The sequence below is a fragment of the Fusarium coffeatum genome, assembly GCF_003316985.1.
Source record: "Fusarium coffeatum strain FIESC_28 chromosome Unknown BRIP53273_contig_77, whole genome shotgun sequence".
In the NCBI taxonomy this organism is placed as follows: domain Eukaryota; kingdom Fungi; phylum Ascomycota; class Sordariomycetes; order Hypocreales; family Nectriaceae; genus Fusarium; species Fusarium coffeatum.
Genome location: NW_022157873.1, coordinates 159,213 through 186,962, shown reverse-complemented (window position 1 = coordinate 186,962; position 27,750 = coordinate 159,213). Strand labels below are relative to the sequence as shown.

The following is a 27,750-nucleotide window of genomic DNA, read 5'->3' as shown; positions in this document are numbered from 1 at the left end:
GGTAGCATTCACTATATCCGTATCCTCATAGCAAGACAATGCCACTCGTCGGACAGCGGATTGCCTGCCCGGACGAACGCCTGTCTGTTCACTAATCACTTTCGTTCATTTGAAATAGCCAGTTCTAGACTCTGCTATGAAACTTTGGCAATGACAGCAACAATATGCACTGTCATGATCCCAAGCTTCATCATGACAAGTGTTAGGAGTTTTCACAGTTTCATGACACCGCCTGGAAGATTACGTTTTTTCGACGTCAGAAAATTCATAACAGGTTCCAAGGACCCTGAACGGTCCCTTTTTGAATGAAAACCAGTTCAGCGCCACCCCATTTTGAAACCGTAGAGCCAGACCGTCAGACCCTAGGAAAATGCTTGGCTATGGGCCTAGGGCCAAAAGGGTTTCAAGGGTAGCATCTTGAGAGGCTAAGGGAGTGGGGGGAAGGCGCTTGCTTTGCATCTATCCGCAGACTTAGAGAGGCGAGAGGTGACTGAAAACTGAGACGGAAGTTGCGATAAAAGCATTTTGTTTGGGCGAAATACGAAGCAGATATATCTGATATGCGTTAAATGCGGTCAAAGGATCATCAAGGGGGACTGAGCCTATAGGATAGGCAGCAAATCGCGGCTAAAATCTATCGTTGGAAGGTCATGGAAGGCAGTTCTATCTCAACAAAGCGGTATCTATCTCCGTCTCTTTCCTCGAATATCACGATCTGGTATCTGTACATAGTAATGGACCCCAGAAAACGCCCCGCGATGATCCCCCTGAAAACTAAGCAAATCTGGAATCATGAAATCATAGGAGAATCGAGTTGCCGTTGCAAAGCACTTGAGCCTCGAATGAGACACTACAAGAAGAGTTGGTAAGCCACTGTGGATGTGCAATGCGCTACTGCCCGCTGGACCCTTCACACTGGAACCCTCTAAGACGATCTAAGGGTGCGCTAAGGAAGGAGATGCTTCAATGAGATCCAATGAATATGTCCGGAGGCACTCCAGAGAGCCATCAACCCGCTTTTCCCGGGGGAGAACCTCCGGACCAAGGCCCAACATTGGCTGGGCAGTTGGACAAGTGCTCATGAGGCTAGAGACAGGACAGGGAGCCCTGCCGAGAAGCTTCGGGCACAAGAGGTGACGTTTCATGCCCAAAATCCCATGTCTGAGAGAATCCAGTTTTGCAAAAGTGCCATGTTTTGGTGCTGTGGTACCCTCCATACTTGTACGTTGACTTGCTTGGCCAAGCCCAGTCCATAGATAGACTGATTTGATGGCGTATGTACTGTAGTTTACTGATTGCCCGGCTGCCCTGTCATCCGATCCCAAAGCAAGGGGAATTAATAAAATTCATTCTTGTCTCTTACTGTCAACGATCTGTACTGTTCAAAACGATCTTGACCTTTGGCTTGACTCGGAAAGCGGGCCATTTTCTATTCCAAAGTGACGCTACCAGGTGAGTAAGTAAATTGCAAGTTCTGATATTGTATCGCGTCCATCTCATCGCCTCTCATCTCATCTTATCCTGTTTTATCACATTCATCCATACCTTTCCAAAATTTGATTCCTTCACCTAACCGACCTACCTTCCTGCCCGGGGCGTCGTACGTTGGACGCCTGCTATATCCTGGGTCGGGTCCTGTCAGTCAGGTAACTTGACTCTCTTGTACCTTCCTTCTGTGCTAATCGTACAACATTTCCATGGCCTCCTTCCACTCCACGACCCCTCTTCCCTCGACTTCTTTAACGACGACGTTGTCCATTTAAATGTTTCCTAACTCTCAACAGGCGTTTCTCAGGGTTACATTTGGTTTCCTCGTTTCCTGACCACAGTCAATCAACTCTCTTATACTCTTTGTTTCTTCGTGGAGATTTGTCTGCAGGGAACGAACAACCAACGATTAGCCCGACACTTCAACCTAGTCCGCTGTAAATAAGAAATACATTTTTTCTTTTTTATTGCAGCAAAAACCAGAGTTGAGAACAAAAACTGCCTTTACGACCTCGAACGACCTTAAATTTATCCGACACCTTTTCTTTATGACGTTTTCGAATCTCCCTCATGATATTGGCGTCATCACATCGTCATCTCCAACCAATTCCACGACCGATCCCCAGCTCCAACCGCTATCGCTGTCGCATCCACTGAGCCCAGCACTGAACCGACCTCAGCCACGCCTAAGGCCACTGGAATTGCCCTTGTTGGGCCTCTGCCAATGCAATTAAGGATACTCGACAGGCCGCAACCATAACCATAACCATGTCTCACGGACCACCTCCGCCTCCTCCGCCTCATGGCGCCCCTCACCAAAACACTTTCAACAACTTCTACGGTTTCAATCTCGATATCGGTTCTCTCCCTGATATGACAGGCAGCCAGGTCAATACCCAACCCCTTCCCCCGCGATGCCGAAGCCGGGGCTATGGCCCTATAGCGCCCCTCCCCTCAGCTTAGGCCATCGCAAACTCAATCTGCGATCAATCCGGCTAACCCGATTCTGTAGATGGGCGCTGGTGGTCAGGATAACGATATCATGGCCATGCTTGACAGTAATATGCTTGGCAGTATTGACGACGTCTCCATGCTCGAAACCCCCGATGATTCCAACATGAACGGCTCCTACGGTAACGGCCAACAATCCACAGAAGAATCTGTCGCGAGAGCCGAAAATCAATTCAACACTGCGGCCAACAATGTACCTGGCGCAGGGCCCCTACCAGCCGGCGCGTTCGCACAGATGAATCTTGCCGGTGCCAGCACCCTCACTGAGTTTACGAAGCGAAGAAACTGGCCCGCCAAAGTTGTAGAAGAGCTCAGGGACTTTTTACAGATTCTTGATGCCAACGGTCGCATCAAGTATGCGTCACCGAGTATTCTACAGGTCACCGGATATAGCGTGGAGGAGATTCAAGATATTTTTCTGAAGGATCTGATTCACCCCGACGATCGAGGTGTTTTCGTCGCAGAGCTCAACGAGTCCATCGCCTCCGGCAACCCTCTGCGAATGTTTTATCGCTTCAAGAAGAAGGATGACGAATATGCGATTTTTGAGACGGTCGGCCATGCTCATATTGCAGGCGCCAAATTCGCCCCTAACCCCAATAATCAGTCACCCTTCTGCCAGGCTGTTTTTATGATGGCGCGTCCTTATCCGACCAAGAATGCCGGACTTTTGGACTCCTTCCTGGAACACAAGATCGAAAACGAACGATTGAAACGACGCATCGCCGAGCTTCGTCGCGAAGAGGAGGCTGAAAATGACGAGGCGCAGAAGCAATGGATGCAGAGTCAGGAGGGCCGGTCAGACATGACGCCTTCCGAAGGAACAGGCGTATCATCGGGAACTTTCTACCGCCCCAGTAGCGAAAGAGGGATGTCAGAGGCCGATCGTGCTGCTCTCAACAAGGCACTCACACGCGAGAATCTCGAGGGCTCTGGAGGTAATCGCCAAGACTCGCTTAAAGACAAAATGGCACGTTACGAAGGGGCCTCTCATACCGACACGATTGAGATGCTTACTGGGTTGCGATATATTGAAGGTGAACGCAGCAGGGGGATTACAACGGGTAATGCAAGCCCTACTTTAATCAAGGGTGATGCAGGTATCGCGATTCCAATGGAGCGAGATCCACGCACTGGCGATAAAAAAAAGAAGCTTAAGACTTCTGAGGAATACGTCTGTACCGATTGCGGTAAGTGACTTGATAGACACCATACAGATCAATACTGATGATACTACTAGGCACATTGGATTCTCCGGAATGGAGAAAAGGACCCCAAGGACCGAAAACCTTATGCAACGCCTGTGGATTACGATGGGCTAAGAGGGAGAAAAAGAGGACCACCAGCCATCCCCCGACAGTGGATCAATCGGTTGCTTAGATTCGAAGATCATGAATGTGCTCAAATAATCACGAGCGACGAGACGCACGATCGAACGAAACGAAACGGCACGAAAGACCAGCGTATGGCGCGACACAACAGGAATCGATTAGAAACACGGTGCCAGGGGCACAACGGAGTTTTGGCTGCTATTATAATTGCATTTCACACGGCGAAGGCGGGATACACGAGACGCTCACAGCCCGGTTATTATTTTTCCTATTTTTGAAGAGCTTGCTCATGGCTCAATTGGAGGCTTGTCACGACTGGATACTACCACACAGATACCTGGGGTGTAGGGAGCAATTGGCAAATAGTTGACGCGAGCGCCCTTGAAACGCCACGTACATGAATTGACGCATTGGCTTGACAGATGCTGACTGTGATTGCAAGGTTGAATAGCGACTGATAATTTAGCACAATGATTCAGGGCGATGCGATTATCAGTCAACAGCGATGCAGCTCAGCTGAATTTGAGGGGTCCATGGGTAGCTGAAATAAGCAATAGCTAACCTCTGCTAAGGACGACCCACTGCCCCGAATCGATTGCGTAGGTCCGCCCAAGCTCCCCATAATAACATACAGCTTGAATCATACTGGACGAGGCCTAACTGTGCAGCTGGGTCCACGTCTGACATGAGTGATGATGGCATGGAAAGTATCGAATAGGGATTCAGAGTATAGGGCGATACAATACTACCTACACAGTAACTTGGTGCATCTGCCATGGGTCACTCAATAGCTGCCTTTAATTGGTTTGGCCTGAAAACTGGTGCTTCACTTTCCTGTATTTGAGACAATAGACTCAACCCCTCAATTCCAGCCCATTCCTCTTCCATCATCGACTTGATTCTTACATTTCTCCCACTCTCACAAAACACCTAGCTCTTTCAATACAAAACTTTTCTACCGTGTTTCCACAGTAAACCGAAATCATGGATAAGCTCATCAACGCCGCCAAGGACTACCTTGATGATGACAAGGATAAGCGTCAAGGTATGTTGAAGTCTACATCGTCATGACTTGAACTCAGGAGAGCTTCGATTACCCCGCCATGTATTCATGATGCCCCTCATCCGATACCATCATCACATGGTGTTGCGTCGCTATTGAATAGCTTTATATCTTCACAATCTTTACTGCGTCTAGCAAGCTTGGAGATATGTATGCTAATCTATTCTCTACTTATTAGAGTCTCAGGGACACGGACAGCAAGGCTACAGCGGTCAACAGCAGGGCTATGGCCAACAGCAAGGTTACGGACAAGAGGGAGGTTATGGTCAACAGCAGGGCGGCCAGTATGGTCAGCAGCAGTACCCTCCTGCCGGAGGTATCCGTCAGTCACCCACACTCCCAACGACTCAATAAGCGATCCTAACAATGAAATAGAGGCTCAGGGCGGCGGCGGCTTTGGAGGCTTCATGGGCGGAGACATGGACCTTGACAACGCCAAGGAGGAAGCCCACCAGAAGGCCGGATCATCTGGCGACAAGGACCTCTTTGGTAGCATCCTAGGTGCTCTCGGACAGAAGAAGGGCAAGCTTGCCGAGGAGGACCTTGATGAAGAAGGTGAGAGATTACTGCAGACATCTCTAAAAAGATCAATATGCTAACTGCGAGCCACTACTAGATGCCATCAAGCAGCACAAGAGCACCTACGATAACGACGAGCCTCAGCAGGACAGCAAGAGTCTTGGCACAGCCGCTGCCATGCAAGCTCTCAAGATGTTCACACAGGGTCAAAGCGGTAGCAGCGCCGGCGGTAACAGCCAGACTGCATTCTTGGGTCTTGCCTTGGCCGAGGCCAGCAAGGTTAGTGTTCATCGTGTTGAATATACACGGGACGTTGGCTAATATGGATATTGTAGCTCTTTGACAACAAGGCTTCGAACGGCAAGGTAGCGGAGGGGACCAGCAAGGAGGGCGTCATCCAGCAGGCTGGTGAAGTCGCTATGAAGATGTACTTCAAGCAACAGATGGGTGGTGGTGGTGGACAGTCCGGTGGTGCTGGAGGACTCATGAGCCTTGCCTCCAAGTTCCTGGCCAAGTAAACATGGAGCTCTGGCAGAAACTATCTAGTCTTATAGCGAAGACCTAAGTGAGGTACTGGGCAACCTAGGCAATGACGAAATGAAACATAAATTCTTGAGCTTGCAGTCGCAAAAGATTGTCCTAAACTACAAGTACTAACTTGTAGCTGGGTTACAAACGCCAATATCGATACCGCTTATATGGCTGCAGGCTTGACACCAGGCGGTCAAACTGAAAACCGTGCTTATATCAGAATAATCGAGTCTCGCTAGGCTTGGCAGATGTCCAAAGGACTTAGTTATACAAGAGGTGATCGCCCTCTTTACACGAGCCATAAATAAGAGGATAGACAGGCTCATGCCTTCGTTACTACATCTGCAACATCCAACCATTCACTAGGTCTTCGTCGACCAGACTCCGTGGAATTGTGCAAATATCCCTCCACCTCGCCTGCCCATGCCAGAAGCTGCTCTTCGCTGCCCCATTCTCCTGTAGCCATCAAACCAACAGGTAGCTTGCCCTCACCTTGATCCGGATCGACATAACCAACAGGTGCTGAGAGTGAAGGAGTTCCGGTCAAGTTGGCCAAGAAGATGTAGAGCATGTTGCGGACCGTAGTGTTGGTATCGCTCATACCGTACGCCTCGTCGCCGGGAACAACGGGCCATCCGACAAGAGGTGTAGTGGGAGTGAGGATGAGAAGACCAGGATGCTTCTGGAACAAAAAGGCCAGATGCCGCATGATAAGCTCTCGAAGAGCGCTATACTTGAGAAGGTCTGCAGCAGGTGTTCTGGCTCCGACAGTCATCAAGACCTTATTCGCAGAGCTTACAAGTGAAAGCCAGTCAGCTGGGTTAGGAGTTCTTCGGCGAGCGGACTCTGCCATCTCGGTGATACACATAACACTGTGTGCAATCTGGGCCTCGGGGATATAGGGAATGGTGATATCAACCAGTTCGTAGCCGCATTTGCTCGTAAGATACTCAACTGCTCTGTCGCAGCCCTCTTGAACACGAGGATCGGCCTGCTTCCACCAGTCGCGATATATACCGATAACCTTCTTCTGATCCTTGGGCGGCGGCATAGAAAGCCCAAACCGACTTTGAACCTGACAATCGGGGTTGGGTTGTGACATGACACGATAAGCAATGGTCAGGTCTGCAACGTTTGCCGCGATGGGCCCGGTAATGCACATGCTGTTATTCATGTACACCGTCCGGTGATGTGTCGTTTTGAGACCATAGATACCATTGAAGGTCGAAGGAATCCGAATGCTGCCCCCAGCATCTGTACCAACAGAAATCGGTACGATGCCAGCTGAGACAGAAGACGCTCCACCTGAGGAAGAGCCTCCCGGGTAATATTTCTTGTTGTGCCAGTTGGTAGGCGTTCCTTGAGCCGGCTAAAAACGTCAGTGATAGGATAAGGTGCTGACATTTGTGCTTACATTGCATCCGCTAGTATCTGCCAAGGACAGTCAGTATTTCAATTTATTCAACTTCAAAGGAAAACCTGGACTTACCAGAACCAAGTTCATGCATTGCATTCTTGCCAATGACAATGGCACCCGCTTCTTGGAGCTTCTTCACCGGCCATGAGGACTCCTTCTGTTCCTTGAAAGTCTCAACCGACGGGTTGTACTTCATACCTGTGTGATTGTGAAAACCTTTAACATCAGTATCATCTTTGACACCGATAGGTACACCGTCCAGGACACTCAAGGGCTTGCCAGCAGCCCAACGCTCTGTCGAAGCTTTGGCGGCCTCTAAGACGAGATCCTCTTTGCCATGGCTTTCAGCCCAGCCATCTGCATACTTTCCACTTGGCTTAGAGATGAGGGGCAGAAGAGCCTCAGCGACCTGAAGAGGGGTCACCTTGCCAGACTTATACATCTCATGATAGTCACTTGCGGAGTAGTATCGCGCATTCGACTCTGCATACTGGGACTTGACGAGTTCTGGGCCAAGCTCAAGCATAGGCTCTGCAGGACCTAAGGGAGTGACAGTTGGCTAAGAAGAGTTAGATATCGAGGCAATTTTTGCGCATGCGAGGTGGTTCATACATGGAACCTGTAAGGTACATCGTCAAGAACAGGCATGTCTTTGATGATGCCAAAGCGTGCATTGTCCCAAAAGTACTGCTGGAGGAACCCAACCTTGGAGATGCTGAACGGTGTCAACTTTGGTACAGTTACCAATTGGGGGAGAAGCTCACATGTTGGCGCCAATTACAAGAGGAAGACCTCGAAAGACAGGATTGTTCTCGATATTCGGATTATAAGTTGCTGCTGGAGCCTCAACAGGCTTGGGATAGTCGGCAAAGTCGGATGGAGTCATGATGTGAAGATTTGATAAAGGCAGGACCAGGTGAGAGACTATCAGGTTGATTGCCAGGGCAAACACAAGGAAGGAAGCTACACGTCTCAATTATGCAGCTCTTGAGTTGATTGGTTTAAGAAGTTCACTCATTTGAGAGCCCGTCAAGATACGGAAGCTAAAAGCTACCTAAGCTGTTTTCCCCATGTAATTAATGCTAGCCTAGGTTTGACGTTGACCCACAGGCGCCTACCCGATAATACGGTTTCAAAGAGGTACTTATGGAGCTTGCCGAGGCTCGTATTAATTATCGTGTCAATCAGCAGCTTCTTTGACGGACACTCGTTTTCTCATGACGAAAGGGATAATGATAAGGTAAGCATATAATCTAACATCATCACCAAAAAATACAGTTTGTTAAACTGTTCCCATCAATGCTTCTTTCATTTAAACAGGTAGAAAGTGCAAGCTCAAAGGGAACAAGGTACCTCGACGTTGTCGAGGTCCTCTCAAAACATGCAACCATTCACGAACCCAACAAGGAACAAGCTAAGATGTGTGTACCTGCCTTATCTATCGTAGATCAGGCCAAATGATTACGCAGGTGCATATAACTGTTTACGCATAGCCCAGTAATGATACATCACGAAAGCTATCCTCCAAGGTCTACTATAGTAGGGTGATGGAAATAAGATGGTCCAAAAGATGGTTTGAACTGGATAAAGCGACCCAATTGTTTTATCTCCTTTTGGCGGTCACGGTTACGGCAGAGCCAATTAATCAAAAGACCATATCAAAGAAGGAGAAAAGCCCATGTGGTCGCCTTACGTCATCACAAACTAGAGGTAAGAGTGCTGAGTGCCCCGCGTCACAGCATCGCATCACATGGGTAACACTAACTGACACTGACACTGCCAGTGTCACTCCTCACTCGATAAGCCCACATACAGTAATCAACAAACTAATAGTACCCGTGACCATTCTATTCTATTCTCTTTGTTGATCTCTACTCATGCTGTGGAAATGCCTCTCTAAACTATTCAATCTTTACCGAAATCATCATCTCATGGTTAGCGACAGATAATCTCAAAAGCGACTATGAGAGCCGAGCTCTTACACGGCTCGACCCCTAAATCAGCCCCGCGTTAAGCTACTCCATACCCAACTATCCATATCTTCACTTGCCATCAACAACATGTCACTCTTTACCGCTCAACTTCATCCTGGCCGAGCACTGGGCTTTCTAGGTTTGTCGCTTCTATAACCGCTGGAAACACCACTAATAGTCCTGCCTATAGTCCTCGGCGCAACTCTTCACGATGTCCTTACTCGTCTCAAAGCCGAACCTCAACGCTTCCCCAAGATCGAGCTTCTGTACTCCCCCGATCGACCTGTTACCGAACCCGTCGGAGTCAGTCTGCCTGCAAATGGAGTCCGGCTAAGGTTCGATGGCCCCGAACAACGGTTGCGCCTCATCGAAGTTACCGACTTCACCAAGAACCATATTACTTTCAAGGAGAGAGATCTTGTCAAGCCGGCAGCTAACGGGTCGCCTGTGCCAGGAGACTCGACATCAGGTCCTACTTTTCGGCACATATACCATAAGCTGCTTGGGCCGACGTATGCAGGAGAGTTCATTCCTCCCTCCAGTGCCCACGACAACGGCATATACGTCTTATCATACCCTGGCGTTGCTTTCAATTTCTCACTGAACCCTTCCGAATACTCCCCCGAGAAGGATGTAGTGTCAACTTTTGCATCGGCTTCAAGTCAGGTTGCGACTTCTATGGCGGTATTTAGTGGTGATTCTTGGGCCGACGCCAGACCGACTCTCTGGACAGAACTACTGCCTAGTATCAAATCGACTACTGTGATACCTCGTGGTAAAGATGTGTACCCTGACGAGATCTCGCTTGTTCGACTACATGGCGGCGGGAAAATACAAATGTTCAGAAAATGGACTAGTAACTCCTTCATGATTACTCTCGGCGAAACGACACCCCAAGATCTTCTCATGGAGCTGGGTCCTCCAAATGCTATTTATCGCAAGAACGACCAGAAGATGGTCATCCACAAGATGCGCACAGCCAGCAATACGAAAGCTCGACCGGAAGCTGCAGACATTGGTCGACCTGAGGATCTTACCGATACAGATCAGTCGTCCATGCACGACGCATCTGATGCATCTGATGATGAAGAAGCTATCGACGATCAGATTGGACTCAACACAAATGGCGAATGCTTCTACAATTATTTCTACCTTGGTTTCGACATTTTGATATCTACCCGCGTGCCTCCTTCACAAGCTCCTCCCGGAAGCAAAACGAACGAAGCCGAGGGCCAGAATGGTATCGTATCACACTCTCCAGATCGTTTAGTGGCCACAAAGCTGGTCCTACATGGCAATATACCAGGTTCATATGAATTCAACCGCCATCGACGCTGTCGTTGGGAAATAGCATACCTAGACTCTATAGACGACGGCAGCAACTCGCCAACGGATTCGGAAACACCTTTCCCACAGATAGAAGATCGTATGAACGCAGCATGGGCGTCCGCATTCCCTCGCAACGACTCACAGCAAAGACAGCGCGGCATGGTCCTTAATCGTGGCTGGGGTGATAGTCCAGGCAGTAGCTGTGAGTTCCTGGGTGGATGGGAAGAGAGTGGTGCAAAGCGCGCCGAAGCGAATGGCGATTCTACGACAACGCTGTATGGATTTCCTGGAATGGTGTTTGAGGTTTTGAAGAATGGACATGTCAACACGGTGACGGTATTTTGATTAAGCAATGTCTTGTTTTTGGAGTTGATGGTGTTTAGTGAGTCCATGTGTAGCTCTGATTTCTTTGTATTTGATACCTCTATCTGAACTTGGAATATCAATCCTCGCTTCTTGCGTTGGTATAACAGCGCTATAAATTCGCATTCGTTGGTCGTAGGTAATGTAAGATTGTCCACAATGATCTGTGTCGTCTTTGGGTGAGAAGGTTATAAACCCGTCTTCTGTGACATGATACATCAGCTCAAGTTCTGGTATTGAGATAATTAAGTACATACCACCGTGATCTCTAGAAATCAGGAAAGGCATCAGATGCGCCCCAGCTAGGGAGTTGGCTCGGACTGGTCTGATTTTGATTCGGGTCCTGATCTGAGCTACAAAGCCGTCAGTACAAACAGGTATGCATGGTGATATAGCTTAGTCACTTACGCATTATGGTTGATACTCAGGGGCTCAACGTCCCCCTGGTCAATCATATTGCTCAACTCAGCTTTCAATGTTTTATGCCGTTCCTGAAGCATCTCCGCAAGCTTAACTCCGCTTTCCTGAATGCTCTTGTCGAGTTGGTCGACTAGGGCGTACATAGCTTGCACATCAGCCTTAAGTGCCATGATGCGGTTGAAAATGTCCTGCTCTTTGGTCACCGGTTGGGCTTTCCCCTTGCCTTTGCTGGTGGTCATGGTGCTCTGCTGGGTAGGAAAGTGAAGGCTTAGGGTTTGCGTGAGTAGGAGGGCAGGATGGTGAATATATAGAGAGTCAGATACGGCAGTGAGTCGGAAAACGGTTGTCCCTTTCATGCAGCTTGCCGCATTCACAGCTGCGTGGACCGGCCGTGAGTTGCGAAGAAGGTAATATATATATATATATATTGAATGGCAATAGCGCGCAAAAATTGGTAGGGGGGTGCATCCCTAATTTATAATGATGAGGACCAGAGATGCATTGTCTGAGTAAACACAATGGGCATGCTCTCAGCAGAACGGTGGGGGTCAGCAAACCTCCCATCTTCAATAGCAAGCAATGGAAACTTGCAGCGCAAATAACCTAGCAACAATACAAGCCAAGCTAACAATGAGACAATCACAGTCGTAACATACAGCAAGGATAGAACATCACGATAGAGGGAAAGCGGCACAATCACACTCTCAAAAGACTCGACAGTGATGCAGATTGCTGCAAACCTCGCGTAATAATTGCAAAGAATTGTTTATTGTCCAAATACACAGGCTCTAACGAACAAGGATGAACCTCCTGAATCGTCATTGAAGCCTTCTATTCCTACATCGTACAGGCAAACACCAGGTATATTCTTCCCCATACTCCTTTGTTTCTCTTTTTCACATCGTCCAAGATTGCTCTACCACTCTGCAACTTCTCCCTTCTTGGGCCTTTGCACACGAACGACCTTGTCGCAGTTAAGCAGACATAAGGGGTCGTAAGCCTTCTTGATCTGTGCCAGTCAGTTAGTTGAATGTCCGTCGCTTTTAGATAGAAGGGTGCTTACCTGTCGCATAGCGTCGACTGTGGTCTCGCCAAGCTCGTGGGAGAGGTAGTCCCGCTTGACAAGACCAACACCGTGCTCGCCCGTCACTGTACCCTCCATCTCAACAGCCTTCTTGACCATGCGGTGCACCACGGCCTCGGCCTTTGGTCGCTCGGAGTCGTTATACAAGAGGATAGTGTGGAAGTTGCCATCACCAACATGTCCCACAATAGAGGCAAACAGGCCGCTCTTTGCCATGTCCTCCTTGGTTGTCTCAATCAGATCTGGCAGCTTGCTCATAGGCACAGCCACATCACCAGTCCAGACGTGGTCGTCGGGCTTCTTGACAGCCATGGTGCTCCAAAGAGCCTCCTTTCGCGCACTCCAAAGCTCATCCTGCTCCTCCTGGCTCTTGGCGAACTCGAAGGTCTTGCTACCAGTCTTCTTGGCAAGGCCTTGTACCTGAGCAATCTGCTCCTTTACGCCAGCGGGAGTGCCAGCAAATTTGAAGAAGAGTGTTGCCGCCTCAGCCCAAGCTTTTGTTGTCATACCCGCGTCGTTGATACACTTCATCTGGTTGTCATCGAGGATCTCGACAGCTGCAACAGGAATACCCTGGCCGACAACCTTGCTCACGCAGTTTGCAGCGTGACGAATCGAAGGGAAACTGCAGACAGCGACACTGGTGGATTCGGGCTTGACTGTGACCTTAAGAGTGGCCTCAGTCACGAGACCGAGGGTGCCCTCAGAGCCGATGAAGAGTTTGGTAAGATCGTAGCCAGCGGAGCTCTTGCGAGGTCGTTGCCTGGTCTTGATAACTGTGCCGTCGGCGAGGACAACAGTCAAGCTTAGAACCCACTCGCGCATGGTACCGTAGCGGTAGGCGTTAGTACCGCTGCATCCAGTACCAATCATGCCTCCAATCATAGCACCTGGGCCTGGGTCAGGAGGGAAGAAGAGACCCTGCTGGCCAAGGTGATCATTCAGAGCCTCCCAGCCCATGGCAGGCTGGACAACAACATCGAGGTCCTCCTTGTGAAGGTTGATGATCTTGTTCATACGGCCGAAATCGATAGAAATGCCCTTGCGGGTAGGAGTGAAATGACCCTCGAGACTGGTACCACCACTGTAACCAGTAACTGGGATCCTGCGCCTGTGGCACACCTTCATGATCTCGGATACCTCCTCGGTACTCGCGGGGTAGACAACACAGAAGGGTCGGTCCTCGGGGCTGGCTTGGTGCGAGGACCAGCTGGAGGTAGCGTGGTGTTCGATATCGTTCTCGGCGGTGCTAACATTATCCTGGCCAACAATCTTAGTGAAGTCGGCCCAGGCGGCCTGCATATTCTCGAGTTTTGTGTTGTGCTTGGGCGCTGTAGTCTTGCCTAGAGGCAATGTCGATCGAGGCTCAGGCTCTCTTGGCCAGTAAGTTCCAAGCCAGTATGAGATTCCTACACCCGAGAGGAAGACTACCGTCTGTTAGCTCAAGGCTCTAGGTAGTGCAGTCATGATATGAGCTCACCAAAAGTCATCATCCAATTCCTTGTAGGATCTGTCAAGTTGCGCCACTCCTCATACTGTGCTCGCTGCTCCTTCTCACGCCTTAATCGAGCTCCAATACTGCCCATAACCTGGCCCTGGAACGACCTGCCCACTTTGGTCTCATTGCTCTGTCGGGCGGCGGGTGTGTTTGGCTTTCCAGGCTCGATCTCGGTAGCGTAGGTACGGGACAAAGCGGAAGGTAATCTCGAAGCTCTGCAGCTGGCTGTGGTAGGAGTTCGCAAGTTCTGGAGAGCAGCACGCTGGGCGCGCAATTGAAGAGAAGCCATGACAATTGGAAGCGGGCTAGCTATAGCCGGTGCGCGGGGGAGGGTCTGGAGTCAATCGCACGAGGGAACAAAGCGTCGAGGTCGGTCGGAGGCGCAAGAGGGTCAATTGGAGCTATGGGAGTCTGTCGAGAAGGGAATTGGCCTTCGACGAGGGCAGTCGATGGCGTGCTTAAGACTTGAAGCGCACGGCAATCAATGGAAATGGAAATTTGACAGGCGGAGTTGGAATCCCGCACTATAAATCCCGAGCCCCACCTCCACTGACGGCGGCACCTTTTGAGATCTGATCTCCTTCGCTTTGATAAGATCTTCAGCTGTCATTGATATGAAATGAATCTAATTGGCTCTTTGGATTGTTTTGAATTTGATGTCTCTCTATTTTGACCTCTATCCTCGGCCTTATTTCCAATGGCGCTGCGCCATGTCCGTCTTCCTTATCATCTCTCCATCCGGCCGTTGCTAGAGTTTCTTCGAGTACCTCAAAGGCAATGTCTCTTTTACCCGACAGTTGGGTCTTGGTTATTTGGTTATAACTCGATGGTGTATCAACTGAATAGGTATCTAGGTATTTTACTTTATACTTTTCAGGAGAGTGACATAAGAAGCCATTGACAGTATCGATCAAATCATATCTTGTTTATTCTAACTCTCAGTTTCTACTTCGAGGCTCTTCTACTGATAATAAACTATGAACCGAACCATAGATAGCTTATGTTGCGACTTTCATAAACACCTGGTAACGTAGAGTCTAAAACCACAGGCACCAGTAATAAGCGGTAATTGTAGTTGAGCAATAGCACTGAGTAAAGTAAACAGGCCCATTCATATAGGTCTTGATCTGAATGCGAAGATTGTGGTTTCACGTCTGAATGTTACATCTCAAAGACTCGAGTTATGTAGTAAGTCCTCGGGGTCCGACCATCGCCAAGCCCCAAACATGCATTCCCCAGATCCCATCGCGGAGACCAAGTCCGCTCTCTCGGCACCTCAACCCTTCTCCATCTCAACGCCTGTACACCATCTACATTTATCCAATCAAAAACGCACCTCTATACCGAAACTCCGTACGTCCGTTCTCACATTGCCATTCCCAATAATACTACCGTCATCTTTGTCATCTGGTCATATGTAGCCCTTTCGTACACTCCGATGTTAGACAAGTTGGACAGAGAACGTCGGTGAACCACCCTGCATATGCGCAAAATAGGCTCCCAATTCGTCGTCGCCTTGAATCTGCAGTGGTAATTCGTTACCTTTGGCGTCTTTTATGATACCCTCGATGCGAACGCACATCGCTCCAGGAAACTTGGTGACTGCCGCCTGTCGTAGCTCTTGGATGGATTGTGAAGCCATTGTTGAGATCCACAGGTTTGTGTTTGTGACATAAGTAGAAGAAGGGTGCAGTCTCAAGAAGACAGCAAAAGAAGCTGATACTGTGGGGACAGGCTGGAACATTGTACTGGGTGCTGGTGACGAAAACTGATGCTGCACATATTGCTGTTCCATATAGTTCGTTTGAGGTTGGTTGCCCATGTACATGGACGACCCATACTGGTTGTTCATAGGTACGCCGGTAGTGGTAGACGAACCTAGCATTCTATGAGGTTGAGGGAGGGTTCCCTGGGTATTCGACATGTTGGATGGTTGTGTCTGCATTTGTACAGGTCGACTCGACGCTGCAGATTGCCTTGTTGTGTATTCGATCCGTGGATTTGCTGGTTCACTTATCGGTTCATAACCAGTATCCATGTTACTGTCCATTCCTCCATCATCCAATACGGCTGGGCTTGCAGATGGACTCGACTGGGGCTCTGCCCCTTGGGGTATAGAAGAATAGGTAGATGGCGTTCCTTGTTCTTGTTGTATCTCGCGACGGTGCGCGGTCTGGTTTCTTGTGGGCGCACGCTGCGTACCTTGAGTCTCATGCTGTATGTTACCGTTCTGGACATTGCGCTGGGTCGTCTCTTTTGGCTGAGACGTCTCGCCAGCCCTGACCTTCGCCCTCTTCTCATCTCTCTTTCTCTTGATCACATCTCGAGCCACGATTTCAATCGCCCGGTCCTTTCGACGAGACTGCTCATCGTCTCCGCCGAGAGCGAGAGGGAGAATTTTCAGAAGTGCAACCTTCTCCAGCCATTGCTTCTTTAGTTCTTCCCACTGTTCTGGCGTTCCGTCAGACTTGCAAGTGAATTTCGCATCACTGAGTACAATATGCAACGCGGCACGAACAGCATGGGACTCTTCAGGGTTGAGACCTAGCTCATTCTTCGCATCAAGAAGCGTCATTTTGGTCTCTTGGTTGCGAAGACGCTTAGTTACATCAGTACAGATGATGTCCAAAGCGAGCTGTCTTCTCTCATGGTCGTCCTTTGATATCCAAAGAACCTGTTGTAGATTTTGGTTCTCGTGTATCAGGCGGTTTTTGACATAGTCCCACCTGCCCGGGCCAGCAAGGGTTTTCTTGACAATTGACTCTTCTTGGCATATTCTGGCAAAGCATTCACGCATTTGTGGGTAGGTAGTCGAGTCAAGACTCAAGGCTGCTTTCGATTCGTTCAACGTCATCTCAGAAGGAAAGCGGACAAGGTCTTCGGATTCACCAAGATGTTGACGATTTCTTCGGCTTTGCCTTTTACTGATCTTGCGTGGTTTGGGCGCGGGAGTAGCAGAAGCAGAGTCATCTTGGAAAGAGTTCAGGGAGCCTGTGGTTCCAGGTTGGCCAGATGATTCTGCTTCCGCCATCAAGTCACCTTCCTCATCATCATCGAGTGGTATGTCGTTTTCAAGGGCATCATCATTCTCAGCATCACCGGATCTTGCACGGTCACCGTTTCGAACTCTGAGAAGCCATCGGTTTCGAGAGCGCACTCTTATCAGTTCACGCGCATTGATGTCAAAGCCATCCTCTTCATTGAGGATCCGCAGCATCTCACCCTGCGGGACATTCTTCTCCCACAGATCATGGATGCGCTTCACGAGTCGATCATCTTTATGTCTGAGTCTCTGTTTCGAAGGAAACTTCCAACGACTGAACTGCACTTGGAAAGCACGTTTGCTGGAGCAGACCGTGTGAGCCGAGGGCCAGTTCGCGTTCGCTTACACCGGGAATAGTGACTAACCTAGGTGTGAATTGGTACACATTTTTCATATGCACCATGATGTCCTCGAGCGAGCGACGCTCATTGATGTACAGCTGGTAGCAAGCATTTTTGTGCTGCTCCCATTGGTAGACCATTGTCGCAGAGGCAGCACTGTTTACTGTAAGCACAGCCAACTGTAACTGTCTCTGCGTCTTTTGTCAGAAAAGCTCAACTAAATGGCTGAGGTTGTGTGGGGATCTGAAGGAGGCTTTTGCATTGCTGGTTGATTTGGGCGTCCGGAGTTTGTGTTGGCTGGTCAGCGATCGGATGAGTAATCGAGACACAGTCTTAATTCCTATAAACACCGTATTGTGAACTGTGCAAGCTGACCTCCCTCAACATCGATATTATTTACATGTGATCGTCCATATTGAATGAACATTTCGAGTCATCATCACTTAATACTGCAGTCCAATAAGCCTCACTACATATCACATATTAGCTACAGTACAGTATCTGCACAAGTCAATAAAAGCAGCTCTCAACACAGATATCCCCCGCCGTTGCAGCTCTGCATTCCTAACTGTGGCCCTCGGCTCAGTCTTGTAAGTCAAGTCGCTGGTATTCGCTGCCGATCATCACGAGGCTGCAATCGCAACGCCCAACCTATCGAACTCTAAACCAACATCGTCTTGACTTCTACTTGATTAATCTCCATCTTTCAACGCCTTTATTCCAAGTATCAACAAACGCCATGGCATCTCCTTCACTCCCCGATAGTTACGCCGCCCTTGACCTCCCAGCCCTCCAGCTCTTCCACCATCCCCCCTCCTCCAAAGAAGTCACACATGTCATAGTCATCAAGCTTCATCGTCCTGAAGCCCGCAATGCCTTCACAGACACCATGGCCGCTTCTCTTGCCCACGCGCTCAACACCCTCTCTGTTGATCCTCGCGTTCGCGCCATAGTTCTTACCTCTTCAGACCCCAAGAACCGCATGTACTGCGCAGGCATGGACTTCAACGAGGAGCACGCCCTGGGTAAAGACGCTGCAGACCATCGCGACTCGGGCGGCATCGTCACTCTGCCCATGTATCGCTGCAACAAGCCCGTTATCGTAGCCATAAACGGCTCGGCTGTCGGCGTGGGTATCACCATGACTCTGGGCGCCAACATCCGCGTTGTGAGCCGCGATGCCCAGATTGGATTTGTGTTTGGTCGCCGTGGTTTCAGCATGGAGGCTTGCAGCAGTTTCTTCCTCCCGCGCCTGATAGGGACCAGCCGCGCTCTGCATCTCACCACAACGGGCAGCGTCTACCCAGCCACGCACCGGCTTTTCGACGGGCTCTTCAGCGAGATCGTCGCCCCTGATGAGGTTTTACCTACAGCGCTCAAGATCGCCGATGAGATTGCGACTAATGTAAGCGGCGTTTCTACGCGGGTGATGAAAGACATGATCTACCGCGGCGCATCGTCGCCTGAGGAGGCGCATCTTCTTGAGAGTAAGATCTTTTGGGATTTGTTTACTGGTAAGGATGCTAAGGAAGGAATGAAGAGTTTCCTGGAGAAGAGGAAGCCAGACTTTACTGGGACTATGGATAAGAATGCGCCCCAGATCTACCCATGGTGGACGCCAGTTGATATTGCCAGACCCAAGTTGTAGACGGTGACTCTTGTTGCTAGAGACATGTCTTGTATTGTGCTCGTGTGTTTATGTCTTTGATATTTGTATTTATCACTGTAAAGCTGCTATAGTCTAACTTCTGCATATTCTACTGTATAAAATACCGTTCCACAACACCGAATCTTCATCAAAGTGAGACATTCCCACCATTGATCCATTCCAACCGCATTCTGTCTCACCCCCAGATTAACTTACCCAAATGTCTGAGTCTCAGTCTAACAATTAGTTAGTGCACTTGGACCTTCAAGAGGTCATGAGACTGAATCCATGTCTCTCTACGGATAGAGAACCCTGGCTCCTGGCCTCTTTTTTCTTCCCCACACTTGACATTGACATTGACTTTTGATCGACCCACATTTGGCCCGGGCCTAGGTTGGGTCCTACCTAGGAGATGTCGGAGTGAAGATCCCAGCTGCAAACGAACGTCATGTGCAAATGAATGTCATGTGAAAGCCAAAGGGGCGATGCTGAGCCACCATGATAAACACGTACGACGAGGTGGTGTTCTTGGCTTTTGTTAGTGATGAGAAGTATCTGTTGCAGTACAGCCTCCTTGAAGATTGGAACTTTACTGTCTATCGATTCTGGTTCATCAGACAACCAGTATCTACCGAGGCTTGCTAGAGAGTACTCGGTAGCGTTATGTAAATCTTCCACAATTCCAGAACATCTTAGCCTCCTCGCTTGATCAATTTCGCTTGACATATAGCTTAGAGTCACAAGAAAAATGAGGCGGTGTTATCTCACGATTTGTAAGGGGCAAGACAGAGTAACGTAAGAGAGGCAAATTGCCAGTCATGCTTGTTCGTGTTTTAATCCGGTTCTAGTAGAAGCGCCTAAAGCCCATCCATCCTATCCGTATTGCCTCAGACCATATCGGTCGAGCCCGGGGTATGTAGGATACCTCGGGAGTAAAACAAAGAAACAATGCAAACAAGATCCCCTCAAAATCAGAAGAACTTTCAGTTCAGTTCTTGGGCGTCACCCCGCATAAGTTTTGATTCCGTTGATGCAACCATGGCCATGCACGCCAGTATAAAGAAGAAAATGAGAAAATGAAGATAAAAGCAAGAACAAAAGTGGTAAACCCCCAACTCCATGCCTGGTAAAATGTCAAAACATAACTGTCCTGTCCTGTCCTGTCCGGTCGTCAAATGTTTGACCGTTTCCATCGCCGCGTTGCTTTCAAGGCCGTGAGCGTGTGTGCGTATACGTAAGCGGACGAGAAGTGGGTGTTAAACTGCTTCCCATATGTTCCGTAGGGTAAAAATCAAGGTATCGTGTTAAGTAGTAGCCGACGGTGGACTTGTGTTCGTCGAGTAGTGCCGAGTCTGTGTAGATTTGTCGGCGTGGGGTATATGGCCTCGGGAGGTAGGTGTTGAACAGACTCGCCCGCCTGCTACGGGTGGTAATACTGATAGGGAGTTTTGACAACAAAACTCTTTTTGTTGCCAGACAGCTTGGTCTTGAGTTTAGTCTTGATCTTGCTGGTTAACTCCTCCTATCGTCGACCAAGCTTGAGCAGGCGTGTTCTCAGCCACAGAACGAAGGCAGTCCATGCACTGTTGGTTTTTCGCTTAGCGGTGTTGTTTCGGTGCGTTGACTGGAAGTGCACATCGTCAGCTCTGGAGCCGGGTGTAGTACCCCTGTGCGCAGTGTCGTAGCTAGACGCAGCGAAATCGACCTTTTCGTTCTCGGTGGTCAAGCCTAAGCCAACACCAGTGCTAGGGCCGGTAGTCTTGCGGGAGATCGTAGGTCGAATGTCAATGCTAGTGGACACCCGATCGCACGACATGCGAGACGTTCCAAAACTGCCCTTTCGGCTGTTCTTGGTAAAGCGATGGCTCTCGGCGCGCTCCTGCTTGCGAATCTGTTCACGAGCATACTTCTCCTCCTTGGCCTTCTCCTTCTCCTCAAATTTGCGACGAGCTTCGCGAACGTTCTCCTGGCGTGTCACGGTATCAACCTCGCTGCGCGAGCGGAGACGGAAACCACTCATGTCGAGAGAGCTACGCAAAGGGGACATAGCATTTGAAGAGGTAGATGAAGCAATCATCTGTGGGGAGACCCAAGAGCCAGATGGTGGGCTGACACTCGACGCAGAGTCGATAGCCGTTGTAGAGTCTGTGTTGAGGTGCAGGTCGGAGCGGCTGCGAGTTACAATGCTGTGGGGTTTTCTTGAAGAAACACCAGAAGAAGTACGGCCGTGTGCAGTGATTCGCAAAGGCTGATTTACATCTGATAGCGAGCTAGTGCGGTTACTTGCAAGAGAGGGTCGGCGAGGGTGGTGAGCTGAGTGCTGCAGAGGATATGAACGAGCCGAAGATTGTAGGTTTACAGACTCCAAGTCGACGTCGTCTTCGTTCTCGGTGATTGTAGGTGAGTAATCGCGAGGAGCACTGGTGTTGTCAAGAGAAGCGAGAGAGTTGGCGTAGGATAGAGGAGGCGTCGAGGTTCGCGGTGTTTGTTGGAAAGGATGCACAAAGGAACCGTTTCTACCGCCACTGGCAGAAGTAGCTACAGAAGCGTGGGAATTTCCGCTAGTCGAACGAGCATGAGAATACTTGTTTGAGCGGTTTCCTCCACTGCTGAGGTCAGTGGCCGATATTGAAAAGCTGACATCGCGGGCTCTGCCGGCAGGCGTTGGCAGTGCAGAGGCACCTGCCGTGTAAGACGAGTCGTCGCCGTCGACATTATACGAGGAATAACCAAATTGGCCTTGTTCGTCCCAACCGCGATCCAAATCGAGTGAGTTCTTTTCTGAGTGCGACTGTAATTTCTTGAGGATTGGTTTTACAGCTGGTCGACTTCGTGATTTTGTTATCTTTGCGTGTCCGTGTCCGTGTCCATGTCCATAACCGTGGATCGGTATAGGACTGCTGGTTTGCGCCATTGCCATTTGGAACCAGTAAAGGTCAAGTGACAAAAAGCGATGTTAAAAGGGTTATAAAGATATAAGTAAGAGTGTTTTTGAGTAGGTAGAGGTTGGGTTTGTTGGTTTGGTCTCTTGTCTCTCTCTTGTCTCTTGTCGCCGTTGCACGGATACGGGCGCAGCGCAGGCGGGTGGGTGAGGAGTCTGTCGCACGCCCAGCGTTTCTCAGAGCATCATGAATGAGTTCTGTTACTCTTCTGTTCAAGTTGTACAGATACAGACTGGAAAGACCAAAGAGGATGCAAACAAACAAACGCTCAACTTGTTTAAAGAAACGACCAGCGTACAGGACAAACAGAGTAAACAAGAAACAAGACAAGATGGAATAACAAGAATTGGACTGGAAATGTCGCAATAGAAGAGTAAAGCCCAGACGGGGGAGGGCCTGGCTCTGGCTCTCTGTAAAGTTCTAGGTTTGGTTCTAGGCTACCAGGGGTGTCCCAGAGAACCGAGAGTAGTGGGTGGGTAAGAAAGGAGGAGTCGGCCCAGAGAAACTCAGACTGTTAAGCCAAGGATACCAAGTGAGTCCAAACAAAAAAGAGTTTCCTTTTGTTTGATGATCTGACTCGATCTGAGTTAATTTGGAATGAATGATATGACAGAGAATAGAAGTAAAAGAGAGAGGAGGGGAAATAAGAAACAGACAGGGAGGGTAAGACGGTAATATTTCTGTTCTCACTTCTCACTCTCTACTGACTGACTGAGTGTCTCGTCTTTCTCTGTGGCCGTGTAAGAGGCGGCAGATTACGACGGTGAAAGCGGCGGAGGAGGCAGTCCAGTCAAGTCAGTCTCTGTCCAGTAAGTGGAGAGAAAACAGAATGGCGGTGCGTCCGGAACGAGAGCGGGCTACTGTAGGTAAGGTACTACAATCGCTATCACTCAGCACAACATAGCCCCGGAAGACATGGAACAAGATACCGGTAGTCTGTTAGTCTTAGTCTCTGTACTGTATCCGTACCTACAGGACAGTGGAGGGACAAGGCCAAGAAAAACTGGGTTTCGGTGGCAGCGAAGCCGAGTAACCCAGCCAATGTCGGGACGTTCTAAGCCAGATTCAGCCTCATTCAGTGCATGGGCACGTGGGGTTCAGTGGGGAGAAGTTCTACTGACCAGTGACCAGAGTCTGTTGAGCTTCTGTATTCCCACTTTCTTCATCCACAGGCTGTCACCCTGAACAGGGATTGGTCAGGGCCTTTCGTCCGCGGAAGCTGCCAAGCGAAGAAGGTCGGTCTGTCAAAATGTGATCAACAGTAACCATCGAACTTTGGCTTGACGGTTTGTTGAGCCTTGAAGGACTCAGGAGGAGAGGCGGTAAGGATAAGACAACCCTGAACAAGGCGGGGAAAGATCCAGAAGTCTAAGACAGGAAGAAGAGACGAGAAAGAAGGTGAGAGTAGAACCGGAAGAGAAGGATTCAGTAACTCCGTGAATCCCCAGTCTCTACTGTATGTACAGTACAGTACAGTATGGTACTCTGCCTAGTCTGCTAGTTTGCAAACTGCAGCAAAGAATATGTAGCTAAGCGGCAGATAACACCAAAGGTGAGTGAGATTGGGGGCGTTTGCGGGGAGGGAAATCCTTGGAATATGAGATGCAACAGTCCGTATCTGTATAGTGTATCGTATCTGTCTAGATGGAGGGGGGAACAAATCATCCAATAGGAAGAGTAGGATGGGCAGAAATGGTGATGCGCCTCGATGAAGCACAGAAGTTGTGACTGTTGTGTACAGATGAGGATGAAAGAGAAGAATGAAAGAAAAAGAATTCCCTGAACAAATCTTGCTCATACCCAAGTACCATCTCACGGCCAAAATGTTTCAAAGAGGATATACTATCCGTACTGTAACCTCAATTCATGACGCTTCTGCCCAGACGAAATTGACGATTAATTACCAACTCTGTCAAGGAACTAAATGGCCAAGAACATAACCGCCCAGAATCAAGACTTATTGGCTCGCAACAACTCCGTAGCCTTGCCGGTTCTCTCATTGATGTTCACTAGGATAAATGGATAAGTTGATAGAGTCTGGGCACACGCAAGTCACTACACTCAAGTTCTGGTGAGATTCTTGCTGGTGACCTACTTGATCGGTCCTTTTCGGCTGGGAATAAGGACAGTATAATATCTATCGTATAATCTCCTTCAGCCTTGTTCATGTTTGTGTAATTATGTGCTCCCAGATCTGTCACATCGATGTCGCCCTCTTTGCATCATATATCGTTTCATCCATGTTGATCCCCCGGATATCAGTATCATCTATGAACCAGTATCCGTCATATTCATCCGGATCGTCTAGCAATGCTACTGTTTGCGGGGTGGTTGATCTCGGTTCCTGTAACATCAACGTGTTCTCGTTCCTGTACATCTCTTGACTGTTTCCAATAACCTCTTACTGTGCATACTGCAGCAATCAAAGTTCAAAACTACGCGATTAATTAGTTTAATCTATTCAACGCGTCCGTGACACTTTTGGCCTCGTTTTAATTGCCTCGTTCGCCCGTTTTTCCCGCGTTCCTTATCTTGGCCTCGACCACAAGCTGGTCCTGCTCTCGACCCCCATGTCCCTTGGCACTAGTGGTCGATCATTCACTCTAGGCCAGTCCAATTTTTGATGTCATCACTGCCTCTTTCCCTTTCATAGCCTAAAGAGAGAAAGTCTCATCATTGAAGACGAAAGCGATAACGTCTTTATCGGGGCTTAGATTAGATAGACGCGTATGGGATTTGAGGTTGATGACACAGCATAGCACTCAGCCTCGTGCATTCGACATTCAACATAGCCTTCTTGAATGAAAATCCTTCGAGGCAAATTTACTAGTGTCAAATAAACTACAATGAGGCTTTTAAACATGTGCCTCCTCATTCCTACGTATTCAGTTACCTATGCTTTGTTGAGTGAGGAGAAAGAATCCAGACTGCGCCACTAGCCATCGTCATCAGGTACGGGGACGCCATCAAACCGTCTTCTCCTGGCGATCCCTTCTCTCCCCCAGACTTTCGATAAATGCTTTGCATCTCAAAGGCCAGACCAGACCCTTGCAAGATTACATTTAATGGTTTAGTGCTTTCAGGGTCACGCGATCTTCAACTCTGACTCAACACCAAGCCTCACGATACACGATAACCCACGGATACCCTGTCCTTCTTACTGCAACTGTCTCATGGTCATAAATCTTCCCCAAAAGGGTTCTTCACTCTAACGTACGCCACTTTGTCCATAGCGTCCTCTTTTTGCCCCTCTCCTCTCCTCTCTATCAACCCCTCTTCTCCTCTTTCCCCCGCCTTGATGCTCTACAACTCTAACTCCTCTCTCGTGCTCAAGTCAGGTGGGAATAAAGACAGTCAGACTGGGCCCTGAATGACATTTAATGGATGGATCTTCCAACGGTGGCTAGTGCACAGACGTTTCGCCCACAGATCTTACTCTTCTCTTCCCCCCGCCAAGTAAAGTGTCTAGTCATGATATTCGCCTCTTCTCTGAATGGGCAATTGTTAGTCGAGACATGCAGAAATCCCGTGCAAATCTCTTCAAACGTGTAAAAGTCTCAACGTCCCCCATCTCCATCGTCTCCGTTCACCTTGTCCCTATGAGGTATGCCGGGTGGAGAAGACAAAACTCACCTCCAGACTTATCATGTCATGCCTCAAAACCCACAGCCCAGGCTCGGCATGATGACATCTGTATCCACAAGCCAGGAATTACCTTCTTGTTTTTCAAACTACACTCTTACAAGGTAAATACTATATGCACTCCTGCAGAATTACATATGTATCTTGTTTCTTATGACAATCACTGAATTGTTACTGGTGACTCCACGTACATGGATTTACTGCATCTCCAAGTTTTGTTGTCGGAGGTTTCTGGAAACAAATTGGAAACTTCTTTCGTCATAGCACTTGGAAGCTGAGGATCAACAGAAACAAAGATATCATCTCGCTGCGATTAGCATATGCAGGGTAGAAGGATCGACCATGTTCTGACTTCTATGGGTGTCTGGGTGTGTATCGAAGATCTCTATAGCCTCATCTGGGGCTCGTCAGGGCGCCAGAAGAATTGGCCGCCGAGAGCATAAGGGACGAAATAATTCGGCCATCTTATTTGAGCTTATACTGGCACTTGCTTCACTTTGCTTTGGCACCCTAAGCCTCAGAGGACGACTACTCTGCTACTCACCTGGGACTATCTTCAAACAACTCCATCGTTGAAACAGAATTGTATCTGATATAAATAACCCTGCTGTTGTATGTTGAAACACGGCATGAGCCGTCTTGGTACAGATTTTAAGCCTCTTGAAGCAATGCCGGTTTGATTGAGATGATCTCTTCGGCTCTTATTCGTCTCGTTTCAAGATCTTCATTCTGATACATCTATGATACAAGGTACCGGACTGAAGATGTTTCAATAGTCTTCAGGTTAAAGTTAATAGACCGCCACATTCCTATATAAACTGTAACATCTGTGTCTGGAGAATTCATGTTCTATAGATTCGAACGGTGGTGCGAGTCGAGTGTCTCTGTGTGTTGAAGTTACAGAAAACATATACGACACTAGGTGGTGATGACCACGGCAAGGAAGCCAGTCTGTATGTATTTCTCTTCGGTGCCGGAATATAAGTCTATCTAAGAGAGGTGATATGCGTTTCCTAGGCCTATCTGTAGTTCCTGTAAGTAAGAAGTGCTTGACGAGCAATCAGCGACAAGTATCATGACTGGTATCAAGACTTTGGCTAGTACCATTGCAACATCCTATACAGTCCGTAATCCTGAATGACTTTCTTTCACTCCCGTCAGTGTCAGAAGAATTGGCTGTCGAGAGTATAAGAGACGAAATAACATGGTTACGTTGTGCGAGCTTAGAAAACACTTAAGCTACTTTGGTCTGGCACACTAGATCTTAGAGAACAATTCTTCTGTTACCCACCTGACCCATCTCTCCTGAGACTATGTTATACTTCGCAGAAGAGTTGTTCCTCTTGGGATTCTTATCCCGCGACTGATTCAGCCATGGCGGCGCCGTGGATAGTGAGAACGATGAAGCTATACGCAGCCGATTAGCCTTCGAACAGGTTTCCAACAATTGCTTTGTACCGTTCGGTTCCCTCATACTATCACTTACTAAGTGGCTACCGCGTAGCCGAGTTATCGAGGTCTTACGATTGTTTCGAATTGACTGATTCACAACTGGTCCTCACGCCACACACCAACCCGGATTCCTATCAGGCCCGATACCGCCTATCTAAGTAGCTTCAAAGACTACCTAGAGACTTATAGAGTTATCGGCATATTAAGCCGAGTCTCCTGATCATTATGAGTTGCATGAAAACTATCGTGACAGCACATAGGAACAGCACATGCTTTCTACAGGGTAGCTAGCAAAGTTGCGGTGTGAGGTGGAAATCCACAACTTGGCACAGACGCACTCCATACAGCGTTATAATTAGAGTATATCAATCTTCTAGGTACCTGGAATCTATTAGGCAAGTTCGGTATGCCACATTAGTCGTGGTTGTTGATAGAGGTCCGAGTTTCACTTGTCAACTAGAAGATGTCATCTGGCAGCCAGCGACAAGATCACTCTGAGACCCATTATCGCGACAACTGTAACAGAGAGAACAAGCGTAATTAAACAATAGAATACGAGTTTACTAGTCGTTGTGTTATGTCTGAGAACACCCCGTGATACGTTTGCCGGTTGCCAGCAAAGCATAGTGCATCGTCAGCTTCACTATGCAGTCCC

General features: G+C 48.7%; 9 protein-coding genes across 9 annotated transcripts; 4 read left to right on the top strand and 5 right to left on the bottom strand.

Moving 5' to 3' along the window:
- Nucleotides 1-2,256: 2,256 nt before the first annotated feature.
- On the top strand, nucleotides 2,257-3,879 carry FIESC28_03666 (uncharacterized protein; the record flags this gene model as incomplete). The annotated part of the gene is made up of 3 exons (XM_031157815.1): nucleotides 2,257-2,376; nucleotides 2,501-3,689; nucleotides 3,740-3,879. 3 exons carry the CDS (start codon nucleotides 2,257-2,259, stop codon nucleotides 3,877-3,879), a joined length of 1,449 nt encoding a protein of 482 aa, XP_031018075.1.
- A 935-nt stretch (nucleotides 3,880-4,814) lies between these two features.
- FIESC28_03665 (uncharacterized protein) lies at nucleotides 4,815-5,930 on the top strand (the record flags this gene model as incomplete). Its single annotated transcript, XM_031157814.1, has 5 exons — nucleotides 4,815-4,875; nucleotides 5,072-5,215; nucleotides 5,269-5,448; nucleotides 5,510-5,691; nucleotides 5,748-5,930. 5 exons carry the CDS (start codon nucleotides 4,815-4,817, stop codon nucleotides 5,928-5,930), a joined length of 750 nt encoding a protein of 249 aa, XP_031018074.1.
- Nucleotides 5,931-6,265: 335 nt separating this feature from the next.
- Nucleotides 6,266-8,246, bottom strand: FIESC28_03664 (uncharacterized protein; the record flags this gene model as incomplete). Its single annotated transcript, XM_031157813.1, has 5 exons — nucleotides 6,266-7,312; nucleotides 7,358-7,374; nucleotides 7,433-7,919; nucleotides 7,973-8,075; nucleotides 8,125-8,246. The coding sequence occupies 5 exons, from the start codon at nucleotides 8,244-8,246 to the stop codon at nucleotides 6,266-6,268; spliced, it is 1,776 nt and encodes a 591-aa protein (XP_031018073.1).
- A 1,174-nt stretch (nucleotides 8,247-9,420) lies between these two features.
- FIESC28_03663 (uncharacterized protein) lies at nucleotides 9,421-11,007 on the top strand (the record flags this gene model as incomplete). Its single annotated transcript, XM_031157812.1, has 2 exons — nucleotides 9,421-9,472; nucleotides 9,524-11,007. The coding sequence occupies 2 exons, from the start codon at nucleotides 9,421-9,423 to the stop codon at nucleotides 11,005-11,007; spliced, it is 1,536 nt and encodes a 511-aa protein (XP_031018072.1).
- Nucleotides 11,008-11,293: 286 nt separating this feature from the next.
- FIESC28_03662 (uncharacterized protein) lies at nucleotides 11,294-11,684 on the bottom strand (the record flags this gene model as incomplete). The annotated part of the gene is made up of 2 exons (XM_031157811.1): nucleotides 11,294-11,378; nucleotides 11,434-11,684. The coding sequence occupies 2 exons, from the start codon at nucleotides 11,682-11,684 to the stop codon at nucleotides 11,294-11,296; spliced, it is 336 nt and encodes a 111-aa protein (XP_031018071.1).
- A 677-nt stretch (nucleotides 11,685-12,361) lies between these two features.
- On the bottom strand, nucleotides 12,362-14,316 carry FIESC28_03661 (uncharacterized protein; the record flags this gene model as incomplete). Its single annotated transcript, XM_031157810.1, has 3 exons — nucleotides 12,362-12,454; nucleotides 12,509-13,956; nucleotides 14,010-14,316. 3 exons carry the CDS (start codon nucleotides 14,314-14,316, stop codon nucleotides 12,362-12,364), a joined length of 1,848 nt encoding a protein of 615 aa, XP_031018070.1.
- A 1,152-nt stretch (nucleotides 14,317-15,468) lies between these two features.
- Nucleotides 15,469-17,551, bottom strand: FIESC28_03660 (uncharacterized protein; the record flags this gene model as incomplete). The annotated part of the gene is made up of 2 exons (XM_031157809.1): nucleotides 15,469-17,371; nucleotides 17,436-17,551. 2 exons carry the CDS (start codon nucleotides 17,549-17,551, stop codon nucleotides 15,469-15,471), a joined length of 2,019 nt encoding a protein of 672 aa, XP_031018069.1.
- A 599-nt stretch (nucleotides 17,552-18,150) lies between these two features.
- Nucleotides 18,151-19,059, top strand: FIESC28_03659 (uncharacterized protein; the record flags this gene model as incomplete). The annotated part of the gene is made up of 1 exon (XM_031157808.1): nucleotides 18,151-19,059. The coding sequence occupies one exon, from the start codon at nucleotides 18,151-18,153 to the stop codon at nucleotides 19,057-19,059; it is 909 nt and encodes a 302-aa protein (XP_031018068.1).
- Nucleotides 19,060-20,581: 1,522 nt separating this feature from the next.
- On the bottom strand, nucleotides 20,582-21,973 carry FIESC28_03658 (uncharacterized protein; the record flags this gene model as incomplete). The annotated part of the gene is made up of 1 exon (XM_031157807.1): nucleotides 20,582-21,973. One exon carries the CDS (start codon nucleotides 21,971-21,973, stop codon nucleotides 20,582-20,584), a length of 1,392 nt encoding a protein of 463 aa, XP_031018067.1.
- Between the last annotated feature and the right edge of the window lie 5,777 nt (nucleotides 21,974-27,750).